Here is a 23,466-nt window from a genome sequence, read left to right on the forward strand (position 1 = left end):
CTATGATTTTATGATCGGTGCCTGGAGGTTGACAAGGGCCCCACACACTTTCATTACTTTACCCATGTGGGGAATTAAGGAAAGCGGTACGCGGTTGTTCAAGACATTATACAGTTTCAACCTCTGAATCACACGCTCTACATGGATTCTTACTTGTGCTATGACAAATGTGGAGTTCATGCATGTCCTCTACAGAAAGCTGACCTCCCCCAGTGTTGAATGGTGGCATCAGGAGAACAGCTCCCTGTTCCTCCATTGTAGTTTTTATGGCTGGGAAGCCCTTGTCGCTCATTACCAGGTCTCCAGGCAGAACATGTGTGAGAAAACCAGACTGCCTTGTTATGAGAGAATCTGAGCGCCGTCCCCCATAGGGCTCAGAAACAAACGCAATCATGCCATTGGGAATGATACCCACAAGCCACTTAAGAGTGTATCCCCCCTTATAGTGAGAATAAAGGTAATGTTGCTGCTCAGGGTCTGACGGAGTCTCGGTCCTAACTTCGGTACAGTCAATTATACAGTTTGGGTAATTAGCAGTAAAACATGCCGGCATTGTCTCTTTGATGGTCGTCCTAGGGGGCACAAAAATCCACTTTTCAAGCTTCGTACTGAGATGGTCCAGCGTGAGACGAAACACTCGTGAAGCTGTAGATTTTGTAACACCAAAAAGTGCCCCAAGTGCTGTCAGGCTTACTCCAAGTTTCAACTTCATGAGGAAGAGGACAAGCCTGTCCTCTCGAGTCACACCTGAGGACCGTTGTCGTTGGCTTGGAAGCAGGTAGAGCAGCAGAGTGAACACTGACATGGTGACCCCGCAGAGGTCATGAAGTGCCTGCTCAGAAGTTTGAAGCGTGGCAAAGCCGCGAAAACCACATTCCCTCCTCCAGGTCACATTCTAGTCACACTCCTAAGCATAATGATGACATGTGGATGTATGTTACACATATACACTAAAAATATTGTGGTAACAAAAGAGTGCATACCTTACGGGGCTTCTCGGCATGGCTAACCTGACAAGAAGCATCAGATCCAGCAGTGACAGACACAAAGAGCTGCAGGTCACCAGTGTCCATTTGGTCATCTGTCTGAGTATCCTGCCGTGCATGAAAGGGAACTTAAATGACGTACAGTATAACTATACGTATACCGCGTGTCTGACGAATATTTCACAAATAAGTTTCATGTGCCTTGAATATCATCAGCAGTATCTCTGTGCACTTTTTGTTGCCGGCTGCTGCTTTAACAGTATGTAAGTGGTGCTACAGTTGAAGCACAAAATATCTTGGTTACCATGTTTGCATACGATGCCAGGGTTGTCGCCTCTGATGCGACATCAGCAAGAAGTTCCAAGCCGCCCTCATTTGCAGACGACAGGTCAAATTCACTTGTCAGATCTTGCTCCTCCTCCTCGACATGGAATTCCACATGGTCAGGGGGTTCTTCCGCTGGTGCAAGTGCCGTGCAGGCTTGGTGTTCTGCACGGTTTTTCCACCTGTGTTATTAAAAATTATGAAAAATTGACGCTGCTTATCAAACTGCCATAAAGCTGAACACATTCCTGAAAATTACCACACCTCTTGTGACGTTGGCCATCAACGTTCTTCCTCCTGTAAACTGATGGGAAGATCGTCGGAACGTACGATACATCACTCTCGACATTGCTGACAGTATTGTAGACGAAGTGCTGGCTGCAAATCATCGACCATGGTTGTGGCTGCCACGGAGTTCCATCTGGACTGAGCAGTCATAATAATTACACTAAAGCGATATGCAATCATGTGTCCAACTACTTACTTTGCACGGCGGACAGCAGCTGCCCATGCTTCCCGCCGTTTCTTCTCGTACCACCTTCCCGGGAATCGGTGGAAAACGACGGGGGGTGACGCGCCGACTGTGTTGAGTGTACTGTTCGTACAGCTTACAACGCAACAGTAAACTGGCTTTGTCTTCTTTTTCCTTGGAGGAACGTTTTCGCTCATCCTACGAACGCTTGTGGCACGAACGGTAGTGATTAAGCGAAAAACTTGAACCAACACGTGCGACTGTAGCTGAAGCGAATGCTGGTGTACTTTGCAGAGTTGCAAGACTGGCCCACCAGGGGGAAAAGCAGCGCTGCTGTCGCCCCCCCCCCCCCCCCAAAACTCCAGCCGAACAGGCCTATATGGGTACGTGGTCGCTTCCTCTGCCATCAAGGTCCGTGTACCAATGTAGCTTCCGATAAATACCTCTTGAGCAGAAAGAGTTACAGTTTCAGTTACAAGTTCTAATAGATGTAAGTAATTTCGAGCATAATAGGGAAGCTAAGTTGAATATGCCTTATTCCAACAAAACGTAAATTTAATTAATCAGTTTCTTATTAAGTGAATAGTATAGACGCAAAGAAATAATTCGAATCAACACAACACAATCAATAGCTAGCGCTATATGAGAAACAAAACCGACGCATCCCCCAACACGCAAACAAGAGTTACACGTAGGAAAATAATAGCGAAACAATGTTCTATCACAACAACAAATGGACGTGACTTTTAATCAAAGAAGATGTTCTTAATCAATATGATAACAATCGAAACTTCAAGTTTCATGATAAAACGTCACAGTCCTTGCAATAGCGAGGTTTTAATTTCAATTACGAGTGCCGTTAGATGAAAGTAATTAATTGCGCACAACAGAGACCCTGCAAGAGCATGGGAGACACAGAGGGACGACACGAACACAAGAGGAAATAGAAACTATAACAGAGGACACTACATTTCGTTAATGAAGACAATCTTAATCAATACGATTATAAACAAAATTGTGTTATTATAAAAAGTATGATTCGTGATCACCATAATTGCAACACTAATCATTTCCTCATTATCTTGTTTCTTATTAAGTGCAGTAAGGAATTTCGAGCACAATCTAAGTTTGCATATGTTTTGTTCCAACACGATACAACTTTTAATTGATCATTTTCTTATTAATTGAATAGCACAGACGTAAGGAAATAATGTAAGGAAACAAACGTAAGGAAACATGATCAACAGCTAGCACTAATAGAGAGCCAATGCTATGCATCATCCTACACGTAAACAACAGATACATGCAGGAAAATAATTGCGATATCAAAACCCCCCAAGAAACATTACAAATTTAATAACTCCCAACTGCGACTAGCACAAACTTAACTCTGAAGAGCAGAGGAACACAAACAACAGCCAGCGCTGATAGAGAACAGACAACGATATCAGAGCAAGACATGTAGAAGATACAACAACAAAGTATTTAAAATACATTACTAAATACCTAGTTAGAAATGTATCTAAAATAGAGTAAAGATAGTTAGAAATGAAAGTATTTAGAGTAGAGTAGTAAATACTATGAAATGTATTTAAGATATTTTTAAAGTACTAAAAAAATACACAAAAAGTATCTTAATGTGCTTCCTTCGATTGGAGTTAGACGTCTTTCCAACGGACATGACATTTCCCTTCGGCAAGCATAGCTTGCAGAGCACGGAAAGATTATGGTCCCTCTCTGGGACGCATTCAAAAAATTGCCTCAGGTACGGCCATGGAAGGAGAGGAACGTCTTTACTGCCCATATCACAGTTCAATCTTACAGCGCTGACGGACTAAACTGCTTTGAGGGAATCTCTCAAGAACATGCTCCACACGAAAAATCCACAGACATAATGGTGAGAAAACCCACCAATGACAAATTGCCAAAAATCTGCAGCAACTGTGAGTCATGAGTGAGTCAGGTGCCAGGAGCCAGTGGGTGAAGAGCCCGCGAGGCCCCCGCCTCCCAGAAGGTAACACGCAAAAAAGTAGGTTAGAAGTTGAAGTAGGAACGCAGTGCAATAGGACAATGAAATACTGAGCTCTTTTGGAGGACACATCGGGCACATCAGCACAAAAGAGAAGTCATTGCACCGAGAGGCCGGTTTAAGCTCAAACCACATGGCGTGTTTTAAGCCAGATGGTAACAGCGTGGACTTCCCTGGAAAGTCGAAACGACCTGGAAAGATCAGCTATTGTCAGACGCGGCAAAAGGAAAAAAAAAAAAAACTGAGTACTGAGTACTAAATACTGCAGAAAGTATTTTAATTACAGTACAAATACTTTTCGTGAAGTGTACTCAGTAAAATACTAAGATACCAACAAAAGTATTTAGGATACAGTATTTAGAATACGGTACTCAAGATACCTACAAGTCTGAAGAGTGAACCGGTTTCTCTAAGCAGCGCATTCTCCGGCACGTAAACAACACGGGAAAATAATCTATCATTTGAACCACCATAAATCATCCTCGTGATCTAATCTAATCGAACACTATACAATTTTCATTTCAGACAGTACAAACCTGACATTGATGGAGGTATCCGACACACAGAAAATAGACATGCTACGAAGAGAGAGAGAGAGAGAAAAAACCAAGCCATCTATATTTCGCTTTTCCCTCCTTTTGCTCAAAGCGGGGAGACATTATCTCTCTTCCTATACAGCCAAAGCGAAGAAACTGCCATGCTTTGTCACTCCAAGCAAGGGGTGGGTGACTAGCTGTCTTACACATTCCATTTCCCCAAAACCTGGATTTTCTCATGGCCAGCCAAGTTTGTACAGCGGCGATATATTTTATTGTACAATTATCGTAAATAGACGCTAGCAGTAGTCAATTCTGAGGAACACAACGAGAATTCTATCAAAACAATCAATAGCCAGTAAAATCTAAGAACAGACATCAATATCAGAACAAACCGATTTTAGACAAGCATTTTTAAGCAAGCGAGAAATATTATGCTAACATTAGCGAAACAATACTCAATCAAAACGAGAAACATTACGACTTTAATAAACTAGCGCAAATGTAAGAAAATAATTTGATGATGAGGAACAGAGGAAAACAACCAACAGCTAGCACTAGTAGAGAACGGTCAACAATATCAGAGCGAACCGGTTTCTCTAAGCGGCACAACAACAGAGGGAAACAATGCGTCACCTGAAGCACCATTAAATCATCCTCGTGATCTTAGCTAGGCGAACACTATGAAATGCAATTTTCATTCTAACAGACACTATAAACCTTACTTCGATGGAGACAGACAGAGATACATGATGACGATGATATGGGGACGACTTTGATGGAGGTATCCACACTAATACAGAGAAAATACATACGATACAATAACGAACCGTGGCTAGTTATCTCCAGCTTTTTCCTTGAGCCCAGGCGTGGATCACTATTTTTTCACATTCTTTCCTTGAAAGTTTTTCTTCAAAGCGGAGGACAAGTCGGCTGAGCTTGTACAGATGCGATATTTTTTATTGAACATATAGAGAAAGTTCAAATTATTCAATGATAGAAACAATACTCAACCAGAAAACGAGAAACAAATTTAATTACATCAATTTTTTGTGATATCTTTGCAACAGAAAGTTCTGCAATCAGAAGCCGCAAACGAGGCTTTCCCAACTCATAGAATATTTGTATTAATATCAATCGAGTGAACATCTGAAACAAAGTCAAATCAGTAATTAATTCAGGCAATCATTTTCTAAGCAAGCAGCGTGAGTACACCACAGAGTTAGTACAGAAACTTTTTAGTTAACAAACAGGACCAACTAGTGGATTCGAACAATAAAGTGAGAGAGGAAAGCCAACACCACCTAGACACACAAGGCCTCTCCATGCTTCCCTCTCCTGCGCCCTGACGTCACGCAAACCCGTCTCGCTGCTTCGTTTACTGCCGCGAGATTCTACATTGCTAGGTGCCCGCGTCCCACTGCGTGCGTGATTATTTTATGGCTGAATGAGCTTTCATTCACTAAAAAGACGACAACACACACACACACACACACAGGGCGCTACTTTCGACACTTTAATAGTGGCGGTGGTGGTGATGAAACCGGCTTGCCGATGTTGGCCTCACGTATGTGGGCTGCGTCACGTCTGTAACCAGGATGAGATATCGCGGATGAAGGAATGATGACGGCCGAAAGTTAAGATCTAGGGCAGTCACTGCAGACTTGCCGAGAAGTCCGAACAGTACTCATAGCCTTTGAGCGAGGCCAGATTCCTGGAGAAAGCAGACGAGGCTGCGAATTTTGGAGTGTCTTTCCGTGAAAGAGCCTCTGGGATGTAGGACATCATCCACCGCACAGTTCCTGCAATAGCCAAGGTATTTCTCCCGCACCGCAGCATATGCACAGCAATGCAGTAGGATGTGCTAAATAGTTTCAGTTTGCTGGCAATGTACACCGGAGTTGTTTGAACCGTCACGCCCGGCAGCACGATCACCACGGCGATTCCATGCTGTCATTCACGCTTACCATCGTATGCTGGCTCGGATTACTCCCCCTGTGAACCCGAACTCCACCAGCACCGCTCATATGTCGCCGGCAGTTTTGTGGGACGAGGTGTGCAGCAGCGCAATCGGGGCCCACTACCGTCGACAAGTGGACACCATCGCGTGGAGCAGGTCTGTGTGCTCGTGGCTCCCTCCTTCCGTGTTCGACACACTATGGAGTTTTGCGTGGAGCATACAGCCGACGCGTGATCGCCTCCACGTGTGGAACATCACTCCGACGAATATCTGCCCATATTGCGCCGGGTGTGTGTGGGGAGACCAACCGTCATGTACTCTTCGACTGCCACATAGCCCGCATATTCTGGCAGCTAGTCAGGCAGCATACAAACATTATGTGCCCAATACCCCTTGACCGCAGACGTGCCAGCCAACGGTACAGTGTGCTTGTGACGGCTTGTGGGGCCCAGGTCTTGTGGGGTGCCAGATGTATGACTGTGGCGCAGCGTAGGCGCGACGTCTCGATCTTCCTGCTCGTGCGATCTTTGCGGGTACGTGTCGTCAGCGTCCTCCAGAGGGAACTGTTTGCGCTAGGGGAGGGTGGTTTTGTGCGCCGTTGGAGCCATCACCCTTCTGTCCGCGCTGTCGGCGGTCTCGTCACCATCGCTGGTGTCCCGTCATAAGCGTATTCATATTTTGTACATATTTTTCCCCATCCATATTTTCCCCCATTCATGATCATTTATCATTCATTGCCTCTCATTTGTTAATAGCCGCATTTTGCATCGTCCTGTATCGTTGATATTGTGTGTGTGTGTGTGTTGTGCTTGTTGGATACCCCATGCGAAATTCGTTCAGTAAATCTCTCCCACACATGTATGCAGTTTGCGTTGTCTAGAGAGTCAATCTTGAATAATTGTGATTTAGTTAAAGCGCTTCTTGTTCGCAACCTGAAAAGCAGGGTTTGTGTACAGCGGGAAAGTCCTTTCAGCAGGAGATCAAGTCGATGATTTTCCAGGATGTCCCGGATCCCAGGGTGCTGCATAAGAACTATCTCATTGATGACAAATTTTCTGTCGCTGTCTCCCGGAATTGGCAAACTAGGGCTAGTGCTGTGGTGTGCAGCAGATGCAAGTTGGTCCGCTTTTTCGTTGCCACTTATGCCGACGTGGGAGGGGATCCACTGCAGGGAGATGTCTCCACCGATTGTCCTGTGTTGTGCACATGACGTTCTGATACACCTTGCTAGAATGCTATTGTGGGGTTCATCACCATTTGGAGAGCGCTACGCTAGTCCGTGAGGATGACAGCCTTGGTGATTCCCTTGACCTGTACCGCAGCTGCTGCATGTAATATTGCGAGAAGCTCAGCCGTCGTAGAGCATATTGGGTATCGAACTGATTTTCCTTGCCATGCCACATTTAATGATGGTATATAAAAGGAGGAAGTAGCACTCCTACGCTCTGCGTCAACGGAGCCGTCTGTGAACACCAGAGTGTGAGCGTAACGAATGTCACTATAATTAGAACCTCAGCAGCTGCCTTGGCTTCCAGTGAGCTGGATTCGCCCTTCTTTCTTAGCCCTGGGATGTGCAACGAAATGTTGGGCATTACCTCACGCCATGGAGTAGCAGGCTGTGGGATAGATTCGTCGTACGGTAGGGGGCAATTGGCGTGCGACCTCGCCAGGCGGTCTAGGGACGTGGTGAGGTTGCTTTGAAGACAGGTGAGGAGTTGTTTCTTGCCCAGAAGTGTTGCGTTGTCTATGAACTGGAGCCCTCTGAGGTTTGAATGGATGCTGACGGGCTTTTCCTTTGACTCCAGATAGGTATAGGTAATGCTGGAGAAGGGGTAGACCAAGCGCTGTTCGTATACCTGCCCGATGGAGACGCTCGAGGTTCAGCCATTGTGTTGGCGACAGGTCAACGTACGGCGTCGCATACAGAATCCGAGATAGAATAAGAGCTCTGTGCAAAGTGAGCATGGATCGTGCATTACAGCCCCATGCTTTGCCACTGATTCGTCTGAGCAAATTTAGGGATTTTTTCCCTTTAGCAATGGTTTCGTTCACCTGCTTCGTCCAGCGTAAAGCGCTGTCAATAGTGACACCAAGGTATTTGCATCCTTTACATCTTGGAACAGGGATGTTATTGATGCTTAGACGTGGGAAGTCCCTACCAACGTGTTTCCTTGAGGGGATGCAGCAAGACATTGGGACTTTTCTGGTGATATCTCCAGCCCTCTCTCCGATAAGGCCTCGTTGATGACGTTTAGTGCTACGTCGGCTGAGTCGAGAATCTTCTCCTTGTTCGTTCCTGCTATGCGGAGACAGATATCATCGGGGTGTATGGTCAGTTCTGGCGCATACGGTGTCGGGCGTATTCGTTTGTGGATCCCAGTGATGATTAAGTTGAACAGCGTGGGGGACAGTACACTGCCCTGCGGAACCCCTCGCTGAAAAGATTTTGTGGAACTAATGTGGCCGCTAACAGACACGTGGAACTTTCTGTCTGACAAAAAATCTACAATGAATCTCAGGAGACGCCCAGTGATCCTGGCTTCAGTTAGCGCCGATAAACAGGCTGAGCGCTTTACAGAATCGTATGCTTTCTTCTCATCTAAGAACAGGGCAAGGGCGAATGCATTTGACTCCCTCGCCTGCTTTAGTCCTGTGGCCACTTCAGCAATTGCGTTCGATGTACCTCTGCCTTTCCTGAAGGCAGCGATATGTTCAGGGAAATGGTGACCTTGCTCCAAAGCCCATGACAGCCTCTTTTGAACAATTCTTTCCAGTAGCTTGCCAACACACGAAGTGAGAGCAATGGGACGATACAAGGACAACTGATGATGATGATGATTGAAAAAAAAAAGAGAACAAGGACAACTCAGGCGGTCTGCCCTTATCTAATATAGGGATGACTCGGGCGTGTTTCCAATCAGGGGGTATGCTTCCCGAACACCAGACCTTGTTGAAAAGCAAGAGAGAGACAAGTTGTTCGTCGCCTAGGTCCTTCAGGGCCTGATTCGATATTCCGTCTGGTCCAACGGCGCTGCGTCGTTTTAAACCCTTGACAGCCTCATGTAGCTCAGTCATGGTAATGTCATCATCCGTTGGGGAACCATCGGAAGCTGAATCCCTTAGCGACGGACGAGGATCATTGGTGCTGGCCACTTGGGCTAGTTCTGTGGCAAACTCTTCTGCAGGGTCTTTAATTCTCTTTTGGATGAAACGGACAGCGTGACCAAAGGGTTTGACGGTTGAGGGAGGCATTCAATGGCTCTCAGAGTACTCCATACTTTTGTGACAGGGGTGTGAGCATTAAGGGACTCACTAAACTGCTTCCACTGTGTGCGCCTCAGTTTTAATACGTGTCTTCTGTGTGTAGCCGGGATCCGCTTGTACGAGATCCAGTCGACCTCGAGCCCAGTTCTTATTGTTCTTCTCTGTGCCCGACGTCGCACGGCTCGGAGATTGAGATACTTAAGGTCAGGAATAGGCATTGAGGCGGGGTAAAATACTGTCTTCGTACTATTTGCCAAGGACGTCTTTATACAGTCAAGCAGATCATCTGCCGTGGAGTTGGCCAATCTCTGTCTGTATTTCTCCCAGTTCGTAACTTTTCTTCGTTTCCCTGGGCACATTATTCCGACGTGGGGGCGACAGCACAATAGGGAAGTGGTCCGAACTCCATGTGTCGGGCTCAGTTTCCCACTTTAAGGTGATTACCAGGGTAATCAGTGCGAGAGCAATGGCATTCATATGTACGGATTATGTACGTCGGATTATCATTGTTGATGACAACTAGGTCACTGGTAGAGAGGTAGTTAGCTATGGCGTTACCCCTTCTGCAATTCCTGTGGCTGCCCCGCAGAGTGTGGCTGGCATTGAAGTCTCCGCAGATGATCAAAGGTCCAGAACAAGAAGCACGAAGTTTCTTAAGGGATTCAGCACTCGGTTGAGCAAAACCCCAGTGGTACACCGAGATGACCGACACAGTTTTCGAGCCGGCCTTCAACACTTTAATGCATACACACTGAAACCGCTGTTGTAGCGAATGAGCTTCTTAGCAATGTAGCACGTTTGACCGACAAGTATGAACGGATGAATTTAAATCCTTCTGAGCCCTCAAGGACTAAAGTAATCACAAAAGCTGTCAACTGTGTCCATGATATTTTCTTTGCCGTTCAACTATCGCTCGACCTTGCCTATCGAAGAAGGAGATGCACACATATATCAATACGTATTTAGTCCATGAAGTACAGCACTGCGTACAAGGCATTCGTTGTGAAAATTCAACATCTCTACATCAGTTTGCGATCTTCATTTTAAGACAGAACATATCACAAAATCATCGCGCTGTGTTGACCGCAAGACAGGGAAGGAAGTCCTAGTTACTGAAGGTCACACGGCTGACTCTAGATGGTGTGCCCTGTATCTGTTCACCGCTTGCACCAGTTATTTGTCTTCTGAAAACACGTTACAAGAAGCACCTGAGAACAAAATAAAAAAGAGAAATTAAAAAAAATAAAGCGAGCACCGAAGCAAATGTAAGAAAGTCAATGCCGGCAATGATGCCACATGTTCGCAAATGTATAAGATAAAATGCAAACCAAGCTCATTTTTTAAACATTTTTTACCCATTCCACCCCTCTAAAATGTATCTGTAACAATTACACTGTCCGACACACACACACAATACTGTCCGACGCTACAATGGACCGCTGTGGTGGCTCTGTGATATGGCAATCGATCGAGCCTGACGCTCTCTACGTATCCTCAACCTCAACTGTCCAGACCCACTGACACCGCTCTCATCCGTCCTCAACATCCTCTTCTCGTTCCTGAATTGCTTCCTGGGCTCGGCAAACGAACTGTTGCATACCGACCTACTGACTCCCTCCTACAAAGCACGACCAACCGGCACACACGCGCCTCACAGCTTCATCAACCATCACTTCTGCCCGATGTTCACCGCACCCCGGCGCTCCTTCACTGCCGGCCGCGACACTCGAGCCTCGCGCTCACCTGCCGGTCGCGGCAGTCGCGGCAGCCGACGCCACGGCACGCTTCAGCCGGCGTCTCGGCATCTCTCAACGACTCGCACAGCCTCACCCTCTCCTCCCCTGGGACTCCCCTGGGAGTTTTGGCTCCCGTGCCGGTAGCGGCACCCCAGCACCACCACTTCGCCAGCGCCTCACTCTCTTCACCGCTCTTCTCGCAGTAACGCATCGTGATGCCTCATCAGCTGTGATGCTTCGCCACCATGTGCCGTGCCGTCATCCTGTTCAACCGTGCATGTTAACCACGGTCGCCCTCGCTGCCCTCCTCTAGTGAAGTCGTGGACATCATCTGCTTTATCGCCGCTCCGCGTCTGAGGGGGGGAGTGATGTAGCGGGCCGTGGACAATGACGAAGATGGCCACGCGCCTGGAGCACCTGCCTCAGTTCCACCAGCGCGGCTATGGAGATAGGCCACCGTCATCGCCTCTCCGTGGCATACCATCATCGCCGGTCTGGACTCATGTAGAGGGACAACACCTCCTCTACAGGAGACAGCGTTTATGCCAATTAACAGCAAAGCAGAATAAACATTTTAAGATGTCATCGTCTAATACAGAAGAACACAATGCAAAGAACCCCTGAAGACATGAAAGACAGTAGCAGAATATAAACCTAGTGCACCCTGGCCAAATGAATTTTAATGCATTGCGCCTATGGGGATTCCGTCGAGTTTCGCGCAGGGCCCATGTTTGGACTACGATTTTTCGACAAGGACAGTCAAATTCTGGAAATGTCATCGCCTATTTTTAGTCAGTTGGGGCTCCAGGCTACATAGCAACCACAGCACGACGTGTGAGTGTGAATCCTGATGCACCCAGGGCCTTCAAAGTTCCGAATCAGACAAGGTTTCCCTCCTAGGCGCTCGACGGATCAAGTCCCAGTATTGTCGTAATAAGCATGGGCTGAGACTGTACGGCCGGTCTGAACGAGTTCGAAAGGTGGCCGGTCATTTTTTCCGAAACTCCAAAGGGCTGACAGAATGGACAACTTTGCGTTGAGTGAGTAACATACAAATGATACCGTTCTGAATTTTATATCGCTATTATATTAAGCTATACAACCTGTTCAAATTGTCCATTTCGAGATTCCGACGATCCGGAAACCCAGACGACTATAGGGAATCGACTGGCGTATAATACGTTGTCACCTGCAAAGATTGTCTCGGCAACAGTGGCGGTCTTTCTGTTCTACACTTTCCCCATTCACACCCATGACGCCTGCATGGCAGGTAGTCCGGTCGCTTGGGGCAGCAAACTCGCAATCTTACCCTTTCAGGGCTCTGGCTATTCATCACGATACTGATGAGAAGTCTACCGCAAATGAATTTTGCAAACTGTTTACTAGGCCATCTCGATTATCCACAACAACTGCATATCATGTGTCAGTGGGAAATGCCAAACGGAGTACTGTGTTGACCGATAACGCGCGGTGCGCGGCCTTGGATGCTGATTTCAGCCGAAGAACTTGAACAGAACTTGACGCCGCTTCAAGTTCAAGAAGATGCACATCGTCTCCAGGTCCCGACGGCGTTACCTACAAGCATATAGGTAGCTTACACATCAACGCTCAAAAGACTTTATGAAGTATAATTAATAAGAGCTGGAATGAGGGCAAACTTCCTGCGATATGAAAAATCTCCAGAGTGGCGGCCTTGCTGAAACCGGGGAGATCTCCCAGGGATATGGCATCCTTCAGGCCAATTAGCTTGTCGAGCTGCGTGTGCAACGTGATGGAAAAGATTGTGCTAATGTACCTGGAGTTGTACGCCTCAAAGCACTTTTTTACAGCTAACTTTTTCAAATAATGCTACTGACAGACCGTTCTGGAAGTGTTCCGGACGAAGTATTAAAAGCTATACAAGCCTAACGAGTAGTGCTAAAATAGATCAAAGTGATAGATCAAACAAAACCAGAAGGGTATATGGCAAGCCGCAAGCTTGGGGAAGCTGCAAAGCTTGGAATCTCAAGTAGTTCAATTGACCATTCTGGGAACAAAAATGTACCTGTGAGGCTCCCACTGGGACCTCTGGAGCCATTTGAGGCCAGAGCCGTACCACTGATTACACCAAGGTGGAACCAGCCACCTCACTTTGTAATCTAGGTGAGACCACCCAGATTCAACAGGAACCATTCCGGGACCACCCACGTTCAACAGGAACCAGTGCAGACTCAACTGGAACCATTCTCGGACCAGTCCAGATTTTTGCTTGGGCGTGATCCTGTATACTGACAAGCCTACCCAATGTTTTGTCATGTTTGGCACACATATATTTCAATTTGAAGAGCTATATCAATCACAGCATTTTGAACTTTTCCCAAGGGCCAAGTCTGCAAACCTTTGCGAAGCTCGGCGAATCTGGCTTGAAATACGAAAGTTCATCGAACCTCGCGAACCAGCGGGGTTCGACTGCGAACCTAAAGTTTGCGAAAAGCTCGCGACATCACCCTTGAAGATACGGCAACGGACTCAGCTCGAGATGCAGTACGCAAGTCTGGCAGCGAGACTTCTCTGAAAGCCGATATGCCCTTTTTGCATGCGTTTTGGTGGAGCGCTATTATAAGCTATCCCCAGTTTGTCAACCAAATCCTCAGCGTGTCCTGAGGACGACGCAGTAGGTCACATTGCTAGTAGTGTGTTATTTCACCTCTGTTTAAGTCATTAGCTTCAAAAGGACGTTTGCACTACCCAGAATTGCGGGACACCCCCTCTTAAAGTTGGCTTGACCTGCGCACTCCCTGACCTTCAGTGAACCAACTCATTCCACCTTCTTTTTTTTTTAGGATATCCGTTGACCTCGAGCTTTAGAAAGGAGTGTCCACACTTAGGTTCGGAATCTTCGTTCGTTCTTATTGTTCGGTGTTTCTATGAAATGTCCCTAGACAGTGTACAACTCGAATGTGTACAGCTCGCCGTTGCCAGCATCACAGAGGTGGGCAACGTCACGACTGACGCCCTGGGGGAATGTGCTTCCTGGGCCGACTTCTAAGGGAACCGTGCCGACACATGTCTGAAAGCGTCTGAGGAAAACCCAGGAAAAACCCAGACACCACATCCGACACCGGGATTCAAACCTAGGCACCCACCAGTCTCGACGTGACATGGCCAGCACGCTAACCACTGAGCCACGGGAGCTGGTCTAATTGAACTGTGCCGACATGTGTAAAAATAAATGTGGTGAAAGGGCTAGCCGTTGTCCGCCGCACAGAGGTGGGCAACGTCACGACTTACGCCCTGGAGGAATGTGCGTCCTGGGCCGACTTCTAATGGAACTGTGCTGACATACTTATGTCTGAAAGCTCTGAGGGAAACCCAGGAAAAACCCCAGACAGCACAGCCGGCACCCGGGTTCGAACCCGGATACCTCATACATACATAAAAATGTATTAGCTTAGCTTTGGCCAATCTCCGTTGGTGGATAACGGCCATTGTCTGAGGTGGAAGAGGACGAAGAAGAGGAGTGCAGATCGGTTTCGAAGGGTCCTGCTTGATGAAAGATGCGTTTTATACGGAAAGATCATAAGCCGTCGACGGAGGCAGAAGAAAAGCGAGTAAGCGTTGTTCATATGTTGTTCAACAGTTTCTGACTAATGTTCAACACCACAGCATAGCTACACTGTGCAAGACGTTAGAGAACACATGCTATTCGACTATCACCCCAGTATACCACATATGTCCTTTAGACGTCTAGAGGATGTTTCAGTTGGGACATTTAGTATGTTCATTAGATGTCCAGAATAGGCTGAACAGACGTACTGTAGATGATCGAATGCTTGTCCATCAGAACCCATTGCTGGCATGGGCGTACCGAGAAGGGGGGCAAGGGGGGCCATGTACCCCCCCTCCCTGGAGCTCCAGGGTTGCTTGTGAAATAGTGCGCTCTTTAGTTATAGGTCGTAATGAATACTCTCAGATGTCATAATACGAACCTCTGAACACCCCCAAAGTCCGCCTCCAGAAAAAGAGGTGGGGCCCCGTGGAAGCACCTTCCCCCCCCCCCCCTTGGGAAAAGTCCTGGGAACGCCCATGCTTGCTGGTACTTCGCGGAGATATCTCGGCTGGATGTTTTCCCCTGTATTGGATGCACGTCCCAAGCACAGGTACAGATGCTCATCGGACGTTCCAAATACGTCTGCCTCTGTACATGTCATGCAGTATGATACAGGGAATATTTTTCATTGCGTCTGAAGACAATAAAATAAAGTAAATATATACTTATATATATATAGCTTGTAAGTCAAACGTCGCCATGCCAGTACTGGACAGCTGTTTCGGCCTTCTTGGGCCTCATCAGCAGTACGCAGGCAGGCAACGTTTGAGCGGATGGCGTCAGACGGTCACGTGGCACGTGATGCCTCCCGTCAGGGTGTCCTAAGACACCTCCGAAAGCCCAGTGGAACAAAAAATAGAGCTATTTTTTGTTCCGTTATACACTTGACTGGCTTTGCACTGGGCTTTCAGAGGTGCCTTAGGACACCCTGACGGGAGGCATCACGTGCCACGTGACCTTCTGACGCCATCCGCTCAAACGTTGCCTGCCTGCGTACTGCTGATGAGACCCAAGAAGGCCGAAACAGCTGTCCAGTACTGGCATGGAGACGTTTGACTTACAAGCATATGCTATACGTGCAGCCAAAGAGCTCCTGCTGCTATTTTTTGTTGCCTTATATATATATATATATATATACGTGCACCTCACCTTGCACCTTTATCTACTTGCACTTGCGCCTTTATTTATTTACTATATATATATATATATATAGTAAATAAATAAAATAAAATAAATAAAGGTGTAGCACGAATACAACTATATCGAAGCAGGTCTACGCAATTCAAGCGTCCAACATAAACTGCAGCCTCTATTGGCGCACTGAATGGAGAATATATTAAAACACCAATAGTTTGGGCACGTTCGTTAAGTATGGTGGGGGACTAATACGTTGGTAATGGTAACACGGATGCACCTCTGCAATTAATTCATAGGTCTGCAACGAGTGAAACTACCCGCTAACATTTCTGACGTCCGTTCCTGCCAAATACTGTGTTTATAATTCAGGTTATCGTCCATGATGAGGTTTCCGGCTGGGTGGAGCTGTAGAATTGATAGGTATCGTGTGCTGGTTGAATAATGTTATGTAAATGCTTTGGCAAAAAACAGTCCGAGAAAGCAGCCGCGGACGGCCGACACGAGGCTCTTGTGAAAGCTTCGTGCCTTGTTGCTTTGTTGTTGTTGTTTTCTTCGCAGCTCAGGCGTCGCTTATACATGTTGGAGCTGTACGTGTCGCTGTACGTGACTTGTCACGTGAGGGAGGTAGCATACGTCACGACGTCCTCTTGTTCTGCGATGCGCTTTTTTCACGATGATAATTTTTCAAAGGTGTGCGGAAGAACGCCCTCCCGCTCGCTCTGTAGGCAACCTACGCTCATCGTTCTTTCGCAGGAACTCATTTTATTCGTTGGAGAACACTCTGCACCGAAAAAAAAAAAACAATTGTGGGTCGCCTCAGTGCTTCTTTAATGCTTTTACTCGCTCCCCAATATCCCGAGCACTCAAAATTTCTATTCGCTTGCTTCTAGCACAATGCAAAAAAAAAACAAAAAACTATGAAGTTGACAGTCTGAACAACGTTCCATAAACGTCTCAAGTTTGTACAGCATCCGTGACACGTTCATTGTACACAGTACTAACATGGATGCACAGAGGACGTCTAAAACATGTGTACAATGCACGTTCCTCCACCGTTTTGTGGAGGTTCCCTCCACCGTAGATATTTGTATATTTCTGGTACGTCCAGCAGACGTTTGTGGTTTACTGGGACATATGGGATATATGTCGCCCAGTGTGCATGACCTCCGCGACGTGTGTCGGTGGTCAGCTGTAGTAAATGTACCTCGTGACTACCTGTAACGCAATGCGTGTCTCTAAAACACAGGAACAAAGTTTTATAAACTCACTTTTCACCGGTCCTCGTCGCTTTCGATGTGGCACAACGCAGTTCGATCCAACGTGACCTAGTGTCTTGCTAGTAATTGAAGACCCTGCGGTAGGTAGATTTTGGGTGGGTTCTGACGTCGTGTTTGCTTCAGTCTACTTGATGTCCGTGTCAGTGTCCGTGATGCAGTGTCCTCGTGGGTAGTTCTTGAGGTGCACAAACTGTTACATAGCGCCGAATGAGTAGAATAGGGGAGGTGAACACCACAGGATAACCAGGGATGGGCATAAATACATTTTTTTAGTATTTAAATCTAAATACAAAATACTTTATTGAAAGGGATATTTAAATACTCTTCATAAATACTTTCCAGTGTGAGTATTTAAATACAAAATATAAATACAGTATTTAAATACCGTAACTACTACCATAAATACTCTGAGGAGGATGTCATCTGGAATTACATAGATGACGATGATCATAACAACAAATCAGAAAGGGACAATAGCATTTATTTGTTAGCTTATCATGGCAACTTTAATATTAGAATTTTCTCGAAGACTGCAATCTTTTAGGCGTCTTTTATTCTGCCGTACAATCAGATTTGCAAAGGAGAAGAGCATCTCCACAGGTGCCGGTGAACAAAGGCTCGTATTAAATTTGAAGATGATGCTTTGTACAACAAGGTAATCAGCCGCGACCATTGTCGCAACAACAGCGAGAAACTCGCCGTCTACAATGGCTTGTCGCATGCATACTAGCTCAAACACTGCGCCTCAAACTCTCCCTTCTTCCCGGAAGGTCAAATGTACGGCAACTTTAAGACATGAGTCAGTATATTCGGTATTTAGAAGTATTTACAGAGTATTTACAAGAATAAATACCCAAAAATTTGTATTTAAATACAATTACAAATATATTTTTTCGAGTCTGTATTTAAAAACAAAATATAAATACGTGTATTTATATTTTAAATAGTATTTTAATTACAATGTATTTAAATACTGCCCATCCCTGAGGATAACAAGGACCGTTTCCCGACCGTTGCCCTCTCACCTCTTCACAAACCTGTTGGGAAACTTTTATTGGCACTAATCCATGGTGCCGGCCGTCATTGCGTCATCAAGGCGTCATCTTTTAAAAACACCTTGTTGTTGTGAAAACATGTGTAACACTCACATGTCTCCGATTTGCTCATGGCACAGCCACCCGATGTTCCCTCTAACATCTAGTGCGCTTCCCTAGACATGTCACCCTACTTTCAGGCGCACATGCATAGCTTATCGCACTAGTAGCACACATTGTTGCCGTGACGTTGAAGCAACATGCAAATGTTGTCCAATGTGGAGCAACGTTTTGCAACATTCGCCAATATTGTAATAATAATGTTACCTAAAGTGAGCCGACGTTATTATCCATTTTACAATGTTCCTGCAACATGGCAGTGCAATGTTTCTCCAGTGTTGCTAGGGAACAGTGTCTGAACGTTCCTGAGCAACGTTACTCATCCAAGCGCCTGACCGTACCCTGTAGTCGCACAACATTTTGCAAGGCAGCTGTGAAAATGTTCCTTCAAACATTACGCGAACGTGGGTAATGTTCCCTTGAAAATTTGTTGCCAGCAACGAGGCTGGAGAACATTTCCGCAACATTGAGACAGCGTCCCAGCCACATTCCTTCAACACAAATAAAACATGCAATGAACATGCCCGTTATGTTGCCGCAACATTGAGACAGCGTCACAGCCGTATTCCGTCAACCCAAATAAAATATGGAGGCAACATTTGTGTTATGCTGCTGCAACATTGAGACAGCCCTACAGCCATACTTTTCCAACAAAAATACAAAATTAAGACAACACTTGTGTTATTTCGCTGTAACATTGAGACAGCGTTACAGCCATATTTTTCCAGCACAAATACAATATTGAGACAACATTTGTGTTATGCTGCTGCAACATTGAGACAGCCGTACAGCCATACTTTTCCAACAAAAATACAATATTAAGGCAACACATGTGTTATTTTGCTGCAACATTGAGACAGCGTTACAGCCATATTTTTCCAGCACAAATACAATATTGAGGCAGCATTTGTGTTATGCTGCTGCAACATTGGGACAGGATCACAGCCATGTTCCTCGAACACAAATACAAGATTAATACAGTAACGTTGTAACGGCTTACTGTATCATTGGCAACATGTGTCTAAAGCTAAAATACCAGAAGCTCCCTGTAGGGGGCGCACAAAAACATGAGGGTGTGTGGGGTTGTAGCGGGGGTTCTGACAAACGACTGGCCTACATAACCCAACGAAAATGCGCCATTGTTACGAACGCGTCAGACATGTTTCCCTGAATGCAAAACTGAGAAAAGCCGCACTAACAAAAGGACGTCCCTTTGCGAACAATCGAAATACGAAAAGAATTCTGGATTGTACATGACATTGAGAAATGTATATAATATGTGTTCCACGTAGACTCGAATGGTGGCAAATTGGGGTGGTCATTTCATGGCAACACGGCCTAGCGTTCGAAAATTGCTAGGTAGGCGCCAGCGATGGATCGCGTGGCCGTTGCCACCTGGACATGAGTGTCAGGACTAGCTGTTTTAGCGGCATGGATCACGCTAGGGGCTTCACGGGCTCTCGTCTCGCTCGTCGTCTGCTAACCTACACGATCTTCGACGTGCGGGCCAATGCAGGCCCTCGCCACGCTCTTGGTGCAGACGTGACGGTATGGGATATAGTTGGGCAACCCCCGACAGATGTATCCAGGCTGGGGAAAAAAGTGCTACCTGGCAACTTCGTGGCGCTCGAAAAGCGCCACGCGAACATGGGAAATGTGGCAAAACTTGCGAGAGCAGGCGGGATCTCGCAGAAAAAGTGTTGCCACGAAATGACCACCCTAATTCGCCAAAAGTGGCGCCGATATTATTTAATTGCCTTAGAATGGGATAATGCATTTGCTGCGGCTTTAAAAACAATATCTGGTGTAACAGGGTGTCAACATGACTGTTGCATTTTTTTCCCTGCAGCTTCTGTTCTTCCGTCGGCTTCCAGTAACGTCCAGATCGCACGTCCTCATCATTATATTTGGCATGGCCACTAGCGCAATAATTATTGCCCTTCTACTCGGTGTCATTTTCCTGCCTTCGTGGAGTGGCGCTGATGAGAAGGGCAAACCGCTGGTTTGCAAAACGTCACCGTGCATTAGATACGCCTATTACTTAGAGAGCTCTATTAACATCAAAACCAGTCCCTGCGACGACTTCTACCAGTACGTGTGTGGTTCCTGGTTTCCAACTTCGAAACACGAGGTCTCTGTGGGGGATGGTTTGTACATAAAAATCATGCGAGGCATCATTTCGAAGGCCAAGAATCACCCAACGATAAGCCGCGGCAGGGCGACGAATAAAGCGGCTGACATGTTGAAAGCGTGCTTGAGTGCTCATACACGAACTGAAGAAAATGTGGTTTACCTCAAAAGGTTTATGGCGGAAAACAATATGAGCTGGCCGGTTCCTCCACAAGTGGAGATTCATCCCTTGGAGCTCATCGTTACTCTAGCAGCCAAGTGGAGAACGGAGTTCATCTTCAGGATAATGTTGACTTCCAGAAACAGATCAACCATTGTTATGCTGTACCCCGGCGCACACATCTCTCACTTGAACGAGACGCATGCTCCCTTGGACGAGTTCGACACTTATGTCAATAAACACGCTGAGCTATTTGATCAGTCAGTAAGTGGCACGACGATAACTCAGCTGGTGACGACGCAGAACGAAGTGCAACGTGTCGTGACGTCCTTGACATCTCCACTTAAGTATCCAAGTGTACTGTCTCCAATGAGACTTGTGAAGGAACGGAACCTGTCCGTTATCGACGGAGCTACTTGGGCGTCGTTCTTGGAGAAGCACGTAAACAAGGGGGACTTCGTCATCGACGGAAGCATAGACGAAAATGCTATTCTGTTCGTGACTGACAAAAGACTATTGATAGCGTTAGACCACTTACTCCAACTACCGCACACACAATTAGTCAGCTTCATCACGTGGAAGTTTGTGGAACGCTTCGGTCTCATTCTGTCCTCGTCCATAAATGAGATCCAAACTGCCTACGATATCAACTTTTACTGTTGCACTTTCGTTGAAGAAATATACGGTTTCGCCCTGTCGGCAAACTACACTATGAATATCGCCGAGGATAGCGAGCGGAACACCACTGACAAATTTATGGGAAATATTACTGAATCGGTGAAAGACATGCTACGGAACACTTACTGGACACCAGACACAGTTATTGGTGCTCGGAGGAAGCTGGATGCTATGATTCGTTGGGTGTGGGTTCGTGGACTGACCAACTATCTTTCCACCCTCGACCGATTTTACATGCAGTTCCCCTACATGGAAGGCAGTTTCACCCTCAACTGGATCGAATGCAACAAGGTTCTGTGGAGTAAGTCGAACACATTCGACTATGTGCAGTACATTGTTACATCTGACCCAAGAGGTTTCAGGTACCTGCACGCTATCAATGGTGTACAGCTGCCTGTGACTTTAACCTTCCAACCGATGTACCACAAGGATCTCGCCGGTGCCATTAACTATGCAGGGTTGGGCGCTGTGTATGCCGAGACAATTGCACATGCTTTCGACTACTCCGGAATTATGTTCGACAGCGAGAATCGCCTGGTGTCTTGGATGTCCGACGAGTCTTTAAAGACAATCGATAAAAAGTTCAAGTGCTACCAGGATGCCGAGAATACTCATGCGATGTGGGCTTCAATTGGCCTCGAGGCAGCTTACAAGGCGTTTCAGGACTCTATAAACTGGGAAAAACACCTGCAGACGTTGGTGAACTTCACCCATTATAGCCCTTCTCAGCTCTTTTTCGTGGCCTACTGTTTCGCAGCGTGCTCATACACCGGATACAACCGTTATTCTGTCAGAAACAAGGCCGGGTGCAACTTCGCCTTGCAACAGTCTAGGGACTTCGCAGAGGCATTTCAGTGTGCGAATAGCTCTACGATGAACCCCAACCGCAAGTGTACCTTTTGGACATAAATACCGGTTCAACTGACCCGACGTTACTAATTTACCTAATTTCGTTCGTTCGTTGAACACGCAATGCTGTCTGTTCAGAACTCAAGAACATGCATAGTGTCGACCGCAAAGTCGACTGCAAGTGGTATGTCAGTAATAAAAACTTCGGTAAGAATATATTCTGTTTCTGTTTCACTGTTTCGCTTTTCACACCCTTTCACTTGCTGACTTAATTACTGGGTACAAATTCCGTTGACCGGCGCTGGCGCACTCTAGCGGCGCGGAACCGGCGAAATGGTGAACAGGCGCAAACCCGAAAGCTCACGCACGGGGTACAAATCCAGCTGACGCGCGCTGGAGCACCCTGGCGTCGCGAAAGGGTTTTTCTGCAACACCAGTGTGGCTGCACTGCGATTCGAATAACGGTGTCCACTGGGTCTACTGGAGCGAGGTTTTCTAAAAGGTAATTTCTGTAGGATAATATCCGCTTTCACAACTTCCGGTTCCCCCCGCACAAGCGTTCGTTGTGCCAGAACGGTAGCTGGTTTCGTATTCGCACGGCCAGTGGCATATGCGATGTGCCTTCGCGTTCGTTTTGTCGTTTGCTTCCAAACTATTTGAAATGTCGCAGTGCTGTGCGTTGTTGCACAAGTTATCGCGTTCTCGCACTGCGCAAGTTATGGGCGGTTTGGTTCTACAGATTCCCAAGAGTTAAGAGAACGCCCAAAGAGTGGATGGCAGAGAGAACTTCATCCCGATGGATACGTCTCGAATATGCAACAAGCACTTACACCTAGAGCCGTCGCGAGGCGAGTTTGCGCCCGGAGCAGGGTAAACGTGAACCGCCCCCCCCCCCCTCTCACTGCCATCAAAAGCTCTGTAAACAAAGAAAAGAAAACGCTCATTCGCACTGCCGATATCGTAAATTCACATTAATTACATTCCCGCTTGATCATGACCAGAATTCAGGGACACCTCCTTTGATGCAGGTTCTGTCTGATAGCAGAAGAACATGTAGGAAATCCAACTTGAAAGAAAAGTATGAGATGAGGAAGAAGGAAGATGGAAAGAGGCGTGGGCAGACGAGAAAGGGAACACCAGACATCGCGCGCGGAGCCTGGCTATAAGCAGCAATTTCCTAACGCA

General features: G+C 46.6%; 1 protein-coding gene and 1 pseudogene across 1 annotated transcript; one reads left to right on the top strand and one right to left on the bottom strand.

Annotated features, from left to right (window-relative positions):
* On the bottom strand, positions 1-2,037 carry LOC135385648 (uncharacterized; annotated as a pseudogene).
* A 12,770-nt stretch (positions 2,038-14,807) lies between these two features.
* Positions 14,808-22,483, top strand: LOC135369470 (neprilysin-1-like). Its single transcript, XM_064603058.1, has 2 exons — positions 14,808-14,897; positions 20,314-22,483. Exons 1-2 carry the CDS (start codon positions 14,844-14,846, stop codon positions 22,339-22,341), a joined length of 2,082 nt encoding a protein of 693 aa, XP_064459128.1. The 5' UTR covers positions 14,808-14,843; the 3' UTR covers positions 22,342-22,483.
* The last annotated feature ends 983 nt before the right edge of the window (positions 22,484-23,466 follow it).

This window comes from Ornithodoros turicata, chromosome 1 (assembly GCF_037126465.1).
Source record: "Ornithodoros turicata isolate Travis chromosome 1, ASM3712646v1, whole genome shotgun sequence".
Lineage (NCBI taxonomy): Eukaryota > Metazoa > Arthropoda > Arachnida > Ixodida > Argasidae > Ornithodoros > Ornithodoros turicata.